Source organism: Prunus avium, chromosome 7, assembly GCF_965620075.1.
Source record: "Prunus avium chromosome 7, drPruAviu1.hap1.1, whole genome shotgun sequence".
NCBI classification, from domain to species: Eukaryota; Viridiplantae; Streptophyta; class Magnoliopsida; order Rosales; family Rosaceae; genus Prunus; species Prunus avium.
This window is the reverse complement of record NC_142290.1, coordinates 20,938,712-20,952,514: the sequence shown is the minus strand read 5'-3', so window position 1 is coordinate 20,952,514 and position 13,803 is coordinate 20,938,712. Positions and strand designations below refer to the sequence as shown.

The following is a 13,803-nucleotide window of genomic DNA, read 5'->3' as shown; positions in this document are numbered from 1 at the left end:
AAAAATGGGTAAGTGTTAATTTCTTGGGAGCTAAGCTCACTATATAGTTTACTAGTTTACTAATATGGAAGCTCACTATACGGTCCAAGCCAGCCCACCAAACAGGGTTTAGGGTTTAAGAGAGAGAGAGAGAGAGGGTCAGGTTCTGAGCTGAGGTTTCGTTTTTTCTTTAAATCAGCACCGCCATTTCCATTTTCCCTGCTAGGGGTTTCTGATTGGCTTACTGTCGCCATGTGGGCTCTTCGTCGTGCTTCTCTTCCTCTCAGGTATATATTTACCTCTTTCGTTCTAGGGTTCCTGTGTTCATCGTAGTAGTTTTAAAGGTTTAAGGGACGGAATTTAAACTATGGGTTTCACAGGTTTTAGGGTCTTCCTACTTAAGAGCGTGGATGATGGGCGTCTGTGTTTTTATTTTATTTTATTTATTTTAGAATTTTGTTTACTAGTGTTAGTTTATCTTGTATATGCAATTAATTAACCCTATCGGAAATGAAAGCGAGAATTTTCTGAAGGATATTAAAAATAAATGTTTTCTACATGCTACCTTTCTAGAAGCAAATACAAAATCAGAGGAAAAATAATGGAATTCATGGAGTGAAGGAGACTGGGAAAGTTAGTTTCTTTTTATCCTACCCTATTAAAAATTGTCTTACAGATTATGAGATATGGAAACATAATTTCTGATGTTGTATCTCTCTGGATGTCTTAATATAGAGAATAACAACCAGAGAAGTTACCATCGTTTCTGTAATATTTCTTAAAGATACAATGTTATCTTTCTTTTGTCTCACAGGAATTCATAATATGATTGTACTAGTAGAAGCTCGACTCCCATTACCATCTTATGAATCTTATAATGTATATCATTTTTAGTATATATGCCCTGCTATTTTTATTTATTTCATTTTGCTTTTTTCCAGGCTGTGTGCTAGTAAAATTCTTTATTTTTTGGTTACGTTATGTTGCCTATTATTTTGTTTTGTGATATAATGTGATACTTAGTTTTCCTTTTACGGCCAGGAACCAAGCATTTAACATAAGAAGTTCTCGTGCATGTTGTGCTAATTTGGAGCTACCAATTACCTACGGACAAGAGGATGCTTGTTTCCATGAGTCCTGTAAATCAATGCCTGATGGATGCCTGTCATCCAAGAGATTATACTACACAACACAAGTTTCTTGGAACTTCTCAGTGGATAGACGCAGCTTTTCTTCACAAGCTGGTGCAGAAAGCAGTGGAGAGGAAGATGACTTGGAAGATGGGTTTTCTGAACTAGAAACACTACCTAGTGCTGAGGCTTCCCAACATGAAGATGAATTAATTTCTGAACCAGAACTCTCTGAAGATGAAGAAGAAGTTGAGCCTTCTCAACATGAATTGGAGTTGTCAGAGAATGGGGCTGATTCAACTGAGAAAAGATCACCAAGGAAAAGGAATGTTTCAGCACTGTTCAAGGCCATTTTAGCTTTCCCTGGGTTCTCTGTTCATGGAGCTCTTGATAAGTGGGTTAAAGCAGGAAATGATCTAAATAGGGCAGAGATATCGCTGGCCATGTTCAATTTTCGCAAGCGTCTAATGTTTGGGAGGGCATTACAGGTGATTTGACTTTATTTCTATCTATACATAAAGATGTTGATAATTAGACAATAATATCAATGATTTTTCTTTGGTCTTAGCTGCATAAATTTGTTCTGTCAAAATCCTTTTGGATTTTAGTGTATATACTATAATACTATACATATATCACAACATAGCTGATTATCACAGAAGAGACATATCTGAACATAGCTGCTGCTTTGTGAGCCTTCCTGCAGCATTGTGTGTGAATTTGTTAAATATAGCAGTTGCATCAAACTCAAATATCCAAAAATGTTTTGTATAGCTAGGGCTTGGTCTTTTTCTGTTGTCCAAAATGTTACGTTCCACGTGTTGGTACATAATATATTGTCTTTAGACTTTGGTTTTTCTTTTCTATTAGGAACATAATTTCAGTGTAAAATAATAGAATAATACAGAGTACAAGTTATTAGGAACAGAATTTCATTGTAAAATAATAGAATAATACAGAGGACAAGTTGTACAATGTTCTAGTAGAAGGTGCGGGCTAAACAATTTAACAAAGACTAACCAACCTTACATTGCAAAAGACCAACAAAAAGTAGTGTGCAGCAGAAATCCAATCATAGAATTATAGCCTTTAAAGGTACAACTCCTAAAGGGAAATCCGAAAACTAACTTTATCCCATGGAAGGTCCACCTCCTCATCCCATGGTCACTAAAAAATTCTTCAACTCCTCTCCATTCACACCAACATAAAATATGCCCATGACAGCTTGTCTCCCTACCACCATGCACATATTGTTTCCACCAAAAAACTTATACATCTCAGATAATAATGCAAATCTTTAGTCTTAGTTCTGTATGTTTGTAAATATTGAACAGGTCTTGATGCAGGACAGTACAAGGGTAAGTGTTTGAGTATGGTGTGGGTTTAGAATGATAGAAATTTGGAGAAATAAAATATATAGAGAACAAGAAGGTTGAGATTGCAGTAATTTTAGAGAAGGCAGAGTTATCAAGAAGAATTTAGAAAGAAGAGAGAGAAGAAGATAAAAGACACACCAAGCACCAAGCCTTCCGCAAGCCTTTAATTTCCATTCATTCCAGTCTGATCTGCTCACAACAGATAGCCGTATTTTTAGGCTTCAAATAGAACGTTCAATGACTTCTACAAATAGCAAATGATTCACTGAAATATTAAAATCATAGGAGAATCCTAGAAAACTTAAAGACACTGTGTTTTCATAAGACCCAAATTAATAGACTCTTGACTCAGTTATTAATTTCATTATTTTCCTGATTCTTGCACTACCATGGATATTTCCCTTTCGACGCAAATGTTTTAATTTTTGAGTTGGCCGAATGGGCTTATTCTTAGGCTTCCAAAGAGGGTGCTTTTCTAACCAAGCTGTAGCTACTCCATCAGGTCTACTTAGTTCTTGCTTACCAGGATTTTCTTTGTTTTTTAAGTAAAACAGACAATGGACTGTATGGTTTTTGTCTCGAACATGTCCATTTACAGATTAAGTATTTGTGTCCAACAGATGAGTTATCATATTCATAAATCATTATATCTTCGCAAGACTTCGATTTCGTGATCTTTATGTTTGGAAAGTTAACAGAAGTGTTACTTTCAATCTATCAATTATTAGAAAATAATCCTAAGTTCAGCCCTTTTGTATGTAAAAAGGATTCAGACCCAAAAATGAATGTGTAGAGGACTTGTAACCAGAAGGTAGCACGGCATGGCTGGGTTTTCTATTACTATTAGAATCATCCATCCTCAAAGTGAGAACTTTTTATGAACCTTTACTTTTAAAGTTTGACTTATTGCCCTTTCCCTGTTTGGTTTGAGCATGTCCTTAATTCCAAAATCTCTTTCTTTTTCTTAAGATATGTCACCTTTAATGATTAATATATTTTCTACCATTGTCTTTAAACTTTTGTCTAAATTCTAATTTCATAGTCCCATTAAATCCATTATTGTTTCAGAGTCTGGTGAAAGTCTTTGCTTCTCACATGTTTCATGTTATTTTCCTTTTACTATATCATTGTCATACAGTCTTGAGGACTAGTTATTATGTTCAAGACATTATGGTTTAACAATTATTGTCTACATCGGTTTACAGTAATTTTTAGCACTTGTAATTTGCTTTACAAAGAGGGTTTCAAATGTTGAATGTGGTTTGTGCTTTCTGGTTCTAGTACTGACTATTGAGTATTTCATTCGTTTCTATAAAGGAAAATGTATGATTACCCCCTGCAACGAGAGAAAGTGCAATTGGGTTGCGAAATGCAATGGCATATAAGTACTGATTATGTTAATAGACTTTCTGTTTATCGCTTTGATAAATTAAATGGTGACATCATTAATTTTATCGTTTTGAGTCCTTTTTCTTAATTTTTTATGGCAGATAAAGAAAAATCGGCATTGAAGTCATGAATTGTCAGATACTTTTGATGAAATTCTGTGGTTTATGTTGAAATGACTATGGCATTCTCATTTGGTCGCTTATGCTCCCATTGTTTATCTTATAGTTTGATTTAAACCAGAACAAATTTTTCATAGTTTTACTTCCTGTTCAGTTTTGTTTTCTCAATAGATATATAATGAGAATGGTAGTAATATTCTTGGACCACAAGTGCATCTTCTTTTCTTGTATTTGCTTCCTAGTTCCTTAAAAGCATGAATTCGTGGTCACGGAACCTTGATATTGTGTGATGCTTTGTCAACTTTGCAGCTTTCAGAGTGGTTGGAGGAACATAAGCAGATTGAATTTGTTGAAAGAGATTATGCATCTCGCGTTGACTTAATTGCCAAAGTACGTGGCCTCTATAAGGCAGAGAAATACATTGAGACAATCCCAGCATCCTTTAGAGGTGAGGTAATTTACCGAACCCTGTTGGCAAACGCTGTCTCTACCCACAATTTGAAGAAATCTGAAGAAATTTTCAACAAAATGAAGGACCTGGAATTCCCAGTCACACCATTTACTTGCAACCAGTTGCTACTCATCTACAAGAGGCTTGACAAGAAGAAAATGGCAGATGTATTACTGTTAATGGAGAAAGAAAATGTCAAGCCGACGGCCTTTACTTATAAACTCTTAATAGATACCAAAGGCCAGTGCAATGACATGACTGGAATGGATCAAGTTTATGAGACAATGAAGGCTGAAGGCTTTGAGCCAGACATCACTGTAAAAGCCACCTTGGCTAAGCACTATGCTGCTGGCGGGCTTAAAGAAAAAGCTGAGGCAGTTTTGAAAGATATGGAAGGCGGAAACTTAAAAGAGAACCGTTGGGCTTGTCAAGCTTTGCTTCCTCTTTATGCTGAGTTGGGACAGGTTGATGAAGTGGAGAGAGTTTGGAAGGTCTGTGAGTCAAATCCTCGGCTTCAAGAGTGCATGGCTGCAATTGAAGCTTGGGGAAAGTTGAATAAAATTGAAGAAGCAGAGGCAGTTTTCGAGAAGATGTCAAATACATTTAAGAAACTTTCTTCAAAGCATTATTATGTGCTTTTGAAGGTCTATGCAAATGGAAAGAAGCTCACCAAGGGTAAAGATCTTGTTAAGCGTATGGCAGATAGCAATTGTGACATCGGCCCGTTAACTTGGGATGCACTTGTGAAACTCTATGTGGGAGCAGGTGAGCTTGAAAAGGCTGACTCTATGTTGCAGAAGGCTGCCCAGACGAACCGGATGAAGCCACTGTTCAATTCTTACATGACCATTATGGAGCAATATTCAAAGAAAGGTGACACCCATAACGCAGAAAAGATATTTTATAGGATGAGACAGGCTGGTTATACGGCTCGACTTCGTCAGTTCCAATCTCTAATTCAGGCCTATATAAATGCCAAAACTTCACCTTATGGAATCTGGGAGAGGATGAAGGCAGATAATATATTTCCCAACAAATCTTTACTGGCACAGCTGGCACAAGTTGATCCATTTAAGAAGACAGCGGTGTCTGATTTGCTTGATTGAGGAATTTGATGGCTCCTCTTGGTATCCAGTAGTTTACCATAGATGTCTACCTTGAATCCTTGATCCGTGAGCAACTATCTGCCAGTAAATTTGTAGGGTCAGCATATAAGGTTTAAAATTGTCTTTTCCATCTATTTCAATCTTATATTCGGAAACTAGTTTTTCCATGTTGGAGGATCATTTTAATGTAAGGCAAAACCTTGTGGATATTTAGCGATGTTGAGCTTGAGTTTGACCATCTTGCTGCTGTGAGGTTTGCAGGGCATGAATGTGCGATTTTGATTCTGAAGTATAATTCTTTAGCTCCCTTCAAGTCATTCTTGATTTGAATGCATAACTCGACTGTTTGCTCATCAACTGCAGCTTTGTGCATGGTTGAATTTTTTTACAGTTTTTGGGTATAGAAGAAAATCGAAATGCAGCCGCTTGTATCTCAAGTGACTAAAAGCATTTTACCCAGGGTGCAGTAATAGAACCAAATATCTACCCGAGAACCTCTTCACAACTGTTCTACTTTACCAATACCTTCAGCAAAATACGTCTTTAGGAAACCCAACTCTTTCAAAGTCTTTGGCCTTGATGAACAATTCCAAATGCAATAAAATATGTCCTAAGTTACAAATACATAGAATATGGATGACCACTATTACATAAATTACCTCCACATTTTGATATATTGTAACCTATGTTATTAGAATTGTAATTAGTAGTCTTTAACTTATAATTTGTGGGTTAGCTTCTTATCATTGTAAACCTATAAATAGGTGATCAGCAAAGAAGAAGATGACAAGTTTTAAAGACTAATTTCTACTATCTTCCTCTACTCCTCGTTTCTCTCTATAATTTCCTTTAGTTATATAACGTGATACATTTAAAGTGGTCTTCCATAAAAAAAATATTAATGTGAATCTCATAATCATGTGCTTGACATCAATTAGGCAATAATTGTTAATTCATTCCCAATATAGTTCGCGTTTATGATGCCAGGGGTGGGGTTTTCGTCACTGAGTCTTGCTGGGCGTTGTACAAAATCTTCTAACTTTTGGAAAATGTTGCTTAATAAATTCTTTAGTGGAGTGTTTTCTAGTTAATTAATTACTATTGTTGGGTCAAGAGCTTGAAGGGAAAAGATAAATAATTAATTGGAGCCAATTTTAGGATATACTCAGAGATCACACTTCTAGTCCTTATGAAATGGAGGGTTAAGTATGAAGTTTACAATTATTGGAATATTATATTCTATTAAAGTGAGGAAGCATGTAGGTTTGCATTGCAATTAATTAGCGCGGAGACTACAAATGAAGCTCGTTTGGGACTGTTTTTTTGGGAAGCACTTTTGCTCATAAATGCTTTTGGAAAATAATTTTTTTATATATTATAATACCGTTGAAATTTTCATAAGAAATTCAAGTGTTTTTTCAGAAAGTGCACTCACTCAGAAGCACTTTTAAAGTCTACTATCAAACGCGGTCAGAAACGCTTTTAGTTGTCAGAAATCACTTTTAACCATTTCAAAAGAACTCTCTAACGTATATTTGTATTTGTCTTTTTAAGAAAAATTAAAATAAAAAAGTGACGGCTAGCCAAGCATTCATCACACGTGCACATGCATTTCAATATATGTAGCTGTCAGAAACGTTTTTAGTTGTCAGAAATCATTTTTAACCCTTTCAAAAGCACTCTCAAACGTATATTTGTATTTGTCTTTTTAAGAAAAATTAAAATAAAAAAGTGACGGCTAGCCAAGCATTCATCGCACGTGCACATGCATTTCAATATATGTACATTTCCCTGGAACATGGGCGCATGCATTTTCAATGACAGAAAATAGAATGAGCAATCTGCAAACACGAAACAGATTTTTCTTCAAAGAAAACAAAAAATGTTAAACCAAAATTGCACTGTGCATGGGTGTGTGTGGGAATGAATGGTGCTTGTTTTTGCGTCCAGGTTCATTCAAAGGAACGTAGTGCATAAATAGGACCGCATGCATTGTCATGCACAAATACTATTCGACGGAGTTGAGATTCATTTCATTTGGAAAATGTAAGTTCTTGTGATTTCAAGCTTCACGCAAAAGAGAATCATGCTACACAAAAGAACAAAACTTGGTAGATGCAACTTGCACGTTTCGTTTGGATATTGTTGACTTTAATTCTTTGTTAGGCAATTGAAAAGAAACACTAACATCATCAATTTCACTTAGTGAAAAGAAAAAATTACGGTTACGGCTTGAGGTTGTGGGTATGCCCTAGCGTTGGTGATGAGAGTAGCCAATTTTCTCCTAAACTTTTTGCCCAAAAAAAAAATTACGACTTCCTTTTGTTAACTTTTTATGCATAAAAATAGAGGATGACAGTCGAATTCGTACCCGCTTAGTGCTAAAACAATATCATGAATTTCACTTCTTTGGGGATATCGTCTTTAAATTAGAAGGCCTAAACTAAATTACCATTCATGTATTATCCATGAAAAATTCATTATTAAGCAAAACTTTAATTAAATAACAGGGTAGTACTGACTAAATGGGGTGGAAAAAAAGGTTCATCCCATGCCATGAAAGTTGGGACCTAATAAAAATACAACAGAAAGCAAGAAAACACCATTTTTTTTTTAATAAGATGTATATTATGTTTTTATACAAACGATACTGAGAGAAAGAAAATTCGAACAAAGCATCTCATATTGTACGGAAGTAAAATTATAATAATAGAGGAACACAGTTAGAAAAGACGAGGAAGGAAGCAGACACTATGTCTCTCATCAGGTGGGCGCAAGACAGGAAATTCAATTTGGACATGTAGTAGTTTGGTCAGTTTGGACACATTTTTTGTTGGCATGTCCATGAAATCAAAACCTTGTACAAGTCAATGGCTACCTTTCTCAGTTCTCATCCTCGACTAAAACGGTCTGCAAAACGTTAGAGTAGAGGTCTTTTCTAACGTTTGTGCATCTATGAATGATCACCTCCAACAAAACTAGCTCATGGAAAAATCTTCTCATTTTGCGTTCTATACCAATAAGTTAACAAAATATACATAGGAATTTAAGATTGCATTTGGATGCAGCATCATCTCTTTCTTGATTTCTTTAATCCCAAGTGACAACCCTCAAAATCACCAAAAAACACCACAAACATTTCAACAATCCTTTTCCTTCCACGCCTGCATCTCTCCCTCTCATCCAAGGGAACCTCTTGTTCAATTCCCAAACAGTCCCTTCACACCAGCATTTCTCAATTGGCAAGGATTTTAAGCTCTCTTGGAGCTCCAACAATGGTGGGTCTCTCTCAATTTATCACCAATCGCAGCCCAAAAGAGCCATTTGGTCCACCATTCCAGGACAAGCTTTTGTTTCTGCAGCATTGGCAGAAACAGAGGTGGAAGAAAGCAGGGGTTCCTTTGTTGTCAAGGACAGAAAGCTTCATTTGGTTTGCCATCACCAAACCATTCAGGATATAAGGGTGATCGATCAGTTTGATCACTCTCTAGAGGCTCAAGATCAAGATTCTCCATCTGGGTTTTTGGATGTGGACCAGAAAACAGATTCTAAAGGTACCCAATTCCCTATGGTGCTTGTAACTGGCTGGGTTTTCAACATGAGAAGGAAGAAGAAGCATTCTCAGAAATCTGGAACTCTTGAAAATGCACAATTTGAGGGAAAGGGACCTTCTACTTGTGCAAGGTATTGGGTTTTGTTTGAGCAGAAAAACAGTAATCAAATTGGGTTCCAGGTGAAGCTTGGACAACCCAACTTTGAATTCCGCACAAAAGCTTCTCCAGCTGCTTCAGGAAGATACAAGGGTTTTAGGAGAAGGCTGGGGCAGTTCCAGAAACGCAGGCTTAGGTGGTTTTGGTCCTCTGGAAGGCCAAGAGGGTTTGTGTTTGTTTCCTCATCGGAGGAAGAGTTAGAGGAACTGAAGGCTGAAGAAGTCAAAGAATTCAACAGGGTTTGCTTGACATATTCAAGTGAAGAAAATGAGAGATTTTATGGTTTTGGGGAGCAATTCTCTCACATGGATTTTAAAGGCAAAAGGGTGCCCATTTTGGTTCAGGAACAAGGTATTGGGAGAGGGGATCAACCTATTACCTTTGCAGCTAACTTGATCAGCTACAGGTAAACAGAAGGCTAGCTTAGCTATTCAACCATCTGATTCTAATTAGTTAATGACTTGACAATTTTTTATTTCAATACATTTCATCGCCAATGCAGGGCTGGGGGCGATTCGAGTACGACCTACGCTCCTTCTCCATTCTATATGACTTCAAAGATGAGGTCTCTTTACCTCGAAGGATATGATTATTCCATATTTGATCTAACAAAGCAAGATAGAGTTCAGATACAGGTATTGTTGCATAACTATTGCATCTTGCTGTCGTAATGCCATTTTACATTTGGAATTGATCCAAACAAAAGAAATTCAAAGTTGGATTTTCAAAATTTGAGGCCAACAGTCATTAGCAAGAACAAGTGAAGGATTAGCATTTACATATGATGTCAGATGAGTAAATACAAGAGTTTCTAAAATAAATAAAGATCTGAGAGCTAGAGAAATGATCCATGGTTCTTTCGAAGTAAAAAACAAAACTGGTCTCATTCAAGATCTTAAACTTGCAGTTTCCCATTTTCTGTATACTGTTGCTTGCAGATACTTGGAAATTCAGTTGAGGGACGGATATTGCACGGAACTTCACCATCTGAGCTCATTGAGTGTTTCACTGAGACCATTGGGAGACCTCCTAAACTTCCTGACTGGATTATTTCTGGAGCTGTTGTTGGCATGCAGGGTGGCACAGATTCTGTACGCCATATTTGGAATGAGCTCAAGACTTACAATGCTCCTATTTCAGCATTTTGGTTGCAGGTAATGCACGTCCCTGCTCCAAAAATAATATACATACGTTTAAATATTGCGGGCATACAAACATGCACACAAGCAAGATATCCAGAACATGCAAAACCATAGTTTTTTTCCATCAATTATTTGCTCAAGACTTGCAATGGTCCCATTTCTGTATTGCAAATCTAAATATCCATATCAATTGCTGAGCCATTTCAAATTCAATGCATTTAAATTATAGTTTGCTTCCAAAGGAGGTACATTTTGGAAAAGTTTAGAATTACAGTAGTTGGAAGTTGCAGATTTTTGCGAGTACATTTTAACCCTGTAATAATTGTTGCACAGGATTGGGTAGGCCAGAGAGAGACATTCGTTGGTTCACAACTATGGTGGAATTGGGAAGTAGATTCAACAAGGTATATGGGATGGCAACAACTAAATAAAGATCTTAGTGCTCAGCATATCAAAGTGATGACATACTGCAACCCATGTCTAGCTCCGGTAAATATTGTCTCCCTCAATGATGCTTCTCAATAAACTCTTCTAATACAATTCTCGCAATTACTCACCTCTTAACAATTAATATGTTACATCACTGTAAGAAGGCTTATACCATCATTTATCCGAAGAGCAAACATGCTCTTCTGATCTTGCTCCTTTCCTTCTTAAGTGAAATGATTGCAATGTCTCTCCTGCAGCCAAATCTGAGCTGATAGGAATAAAAACTGTAACTTTGTTTGAAAGCTTTTACTTGATTTCACAGTGTCATGAGAAGCCAAATAGAAGAAGAAACCTCTTTGAGGAAGCAAAGAAGTTGGACATTTTAGTGAAAGACAAGCTTGGAGAGCCATACATGGTTCCAAATACAGCTTTTGATGTAGGAATGTTGGACTTGACACATCCAGATACTGCAAGTTGGTTCAAGCAGATTCTTCAGGAAATGGTGGATGATGGAGTCAGAGGATGGATGGCTGATTTTGGTGAAGGCCTGCCTGTGGATGCCACCCTCTATTCAGGTTCTATATCTCAACTTGATTCTTCAGAACAGTCCACTTAAAGTGGCAATCACTTTGCTCATGCTGGGTTCTGATGCCAATAGCAAAAGAATGAGCAAACTAGAGACTCTCGAGTGAATTCGTAATTATTTATATTTTTCGATGAGTCGGGCTTGACATTTTTTGTAACAAATTTTCTCGAGGGGTTATTTCCTTGTGTCTATAATACAGTCATACTAACTACTAAACTATTAGTTAAGCCTCTTCCATAGAATCGAAGCATTAGGAATGAGTATGTTTTCTGTCAGAGCTTCTAATAAGGGGTTCAATCATCTTGCAACTGGTTGGTTCACTTTTCCCTTTTCAGCTCAAAGAAAAACAGTATGTTGTCAATTCACTCTCCCCTATATTCTGAAAGTTTAATTCAGTCCTAACAAACTGTCAAGATGATCAAAGCTAATAGTGTTTTGTTTTGCACTTAATATTTCCAAAAGCTATTTAGGGTATTCTAATGATTATGACTCACCGTTTCAGGTGAAGATCCTATTTCAGCCCACAACAAATACCCAGAGCTGTGGGCTCAAATAAACAGAGAGTTTGTAGAAGAATGGAAAGCTAACCGCGTGGGTAAGGAGGAAGAAGACCCAGAGGAGGCCTTGGTATTTTTTATGAGGGCTGGTTTCAGAGATAGTCCCAAATGGGGGATGCTATTTTGGGAAGGAGACCAAATGGTAAGTTGGCAGACTCATGATGGAATAAAGAGTGCTGTTGTTGGTCTGCTCAGCAGTGGAATTTCTGGGTATGCTTTTAACCACAGTGATATTGGAGGGTACTGTGCTGTAAACTTACCATTTATTAATTACCGAAGAAGTGAAGAGTTGCTTTTGCGATGGATGGAGCTAAATGCTTTCACAACTGTTTTCCGGACGCATGAAGTAAGTTCAATGTCTGACACCTGAAATACAAAAGCATCATTATTGTCATTAATCATCACCATTACTAAGTAAAATCAAGAAAAACAAAATTACAATCTTGCTACATCCTGGATCAAACCTTTTACTGAATGTATCATTGTCATGACTGATATTAGATGAAGCTAACAACTCTAACATGATTATGCTTTCATTAGAGAATAAAGAAGGTTGGTATATAGATCAGTTAATTTGCATGAGCTGCCGAATACTCAGCACACACTTACAATGTAAAAACAATTAGTGATAGTAGATACATTGCCAACAAAGAAGCAAGGTTTGACAGCTATAACTAATAATGCTTTTCATGAATTTTTTGTCAGAACATTTTAATTGCTCCACTTAAATGCAATAGCATGTATGATCTTATCAGCTACTGATTTAAATATCTTCTGCAACTAGGGAAACAAGCCATCTTGCAACAGTCAATTCTACTCAAATGACCGGACTCTATCCCATTTTGCACGCTTTGCTAAAATCTATAAAGCTTGGAAGTTCTACAGAGTCCAGCTTGTTCAGGTAATTCCATAATTCTTGTGTACTAATTGTATATAGCATCTAGTAACTTCACCGGAAAATCTGACAAACTTCACTCTCTGCATTGCAGGAAGCCGCTCAAAAAGGTCTTCCCGTATGCCGCCACCTATTTCTGCAGTACCCAGATGATGAACATGTGCACAGTTTGAGCTACCACCAGTTTTTGGTCGGTACTGAGATTCTAGTGGTACCTGTCCTAGACAAGGGCAAAAATAACGTTAAGGCCTATTTTCCAACAGGAGAAAATTGTACTTGGCAACATATATGGACTGGAAAACAGTTTAGAAAGCAGGGTGTTGAAGCCACAGTAGAAGCACCAATTGGCTGTCCTGCTGTATTTGTTAAGACTGGCTCCATTGTTGGAGAGACGTTTTTGAAAAATCTTAAAGATTTGAAGGTTCTTTAAGAAAGCAGTCCTCAAAGAGGTTTCATTTCTCAAGGCACTTTTTAATTTTGTGCATCACATTCTCCACAGGCATGCTTATTTCTTTTCTTACAACCTTTTGATTATGTTAATCGAATCGAAACATAAATGAGAAAATGTTTTGTAAATGGAAATGCTGTTGCCACAAAAGAAATGGCTGAAATCTTTTATATCAGAACACAATTTTGATGGTTAATCTTAGTCATTCAGTCAAAAAATGGAGCTCCCATAACTAAACCATATCACTTTTAGTCACAGAAGATGAAATAGAGAAAATTACAAACAAGACCTCCTTTCTAATGCATTGAAAACCTTAAAGTTCAAAGCGTTAAGAACTCCGATGCTCAAATTCAAACAAAAATAAAAATAAAATCTAACAAGAAGGGTTTTCTACTCACATTGAGGCAAATTGGGTGAAGGGCTTTACTGGATTACCTTCAAGGCACCGCTGAGGTAAGAGTGTTTTGATTTTTGGGGCAGTCTCGG

The 13,803-nt window shown here is 36.8% G+C and overlaps 2 protein-coding genes across 3 annotated transcripts; both read left to right on the top strand.

Annotated features, from left to right (window-relative positions):
• The first annotated feature begins 66 nt into the window (after positions 1–66).
• Positions 67–5,779, top strand: LOC110763535 (pentatricopeptide repeat-containing protein At1g80270, mitochondrial-like). 2 transcript variants are annotated; one of them, XM_021966328.2, is made up of 3 exons: positions 67–266; positions 1,003–1,597; positions 4,303–5,779. In XM_021966328.2, the coding sequence occupies exons 1-3, from the start codon at positions 232–234 to the stop codon at positions 5,548–5,550; spliced, it is 1,878 nt and encodes a 625-aa protein (XP_021822020.1). In that variant the 5' UTR covers positions 67–231; the 3' UTR covers positions 5,551–5,779. The 2 variants fall into 2 exon arrangements, with proteins under 2 accessions (XP_021822020.1, XP_021822021.1); XM_021966329.2 differs by having other exon boundaries at positions 68–266; positions 1,021–1,597.
• Positions 5,780–8,644: 2,865 nt separating this feature from the next.
• On the top strand, positions 8,645–13,332 carry LOC110763530 (uncharacterized; the record flags this gene model as incomplete). Its single annotated transcript, XM_021966322.2, has 8 exons — positions 8,645–9,666; positions 9,763–9,895; positions 10,199–10,414; positions 10,736–10,891; positions 11,154–11,406; positions 11,920–12,320; positions 12,759–12,875; positions 12,964–13,332. Coding segments are annotated over 8 exons (2,634 nt in total), but the record flags the coding sequence as incomplete, so codon positions are not given.
• Positions 13,333–13,803: the final 471 nt, after the last annotated feature.

Coding starts and splice junctions, on each gene's coding strand:
- LOC110763535 (XM_021966328.2), top strand. CDS start 232: ATGTGGGCTCTTCGTCGTGCTTCTCTTCCTCTCAG. Junction 267..1,002: donor CGTGCTTCTCTTCCTCTCAG/GTATATATTTAC, acceptor TGTGATACTTAG/TTTTCCTTTTACGGCCAGGA. Junction 1,598..4,302: donor TGTTTGGGAGGGCATTACAG/GTGATTTGACTT, acceptor TCAACTTTGCAG/CTTTCAGAGTGGTTGGAGGA.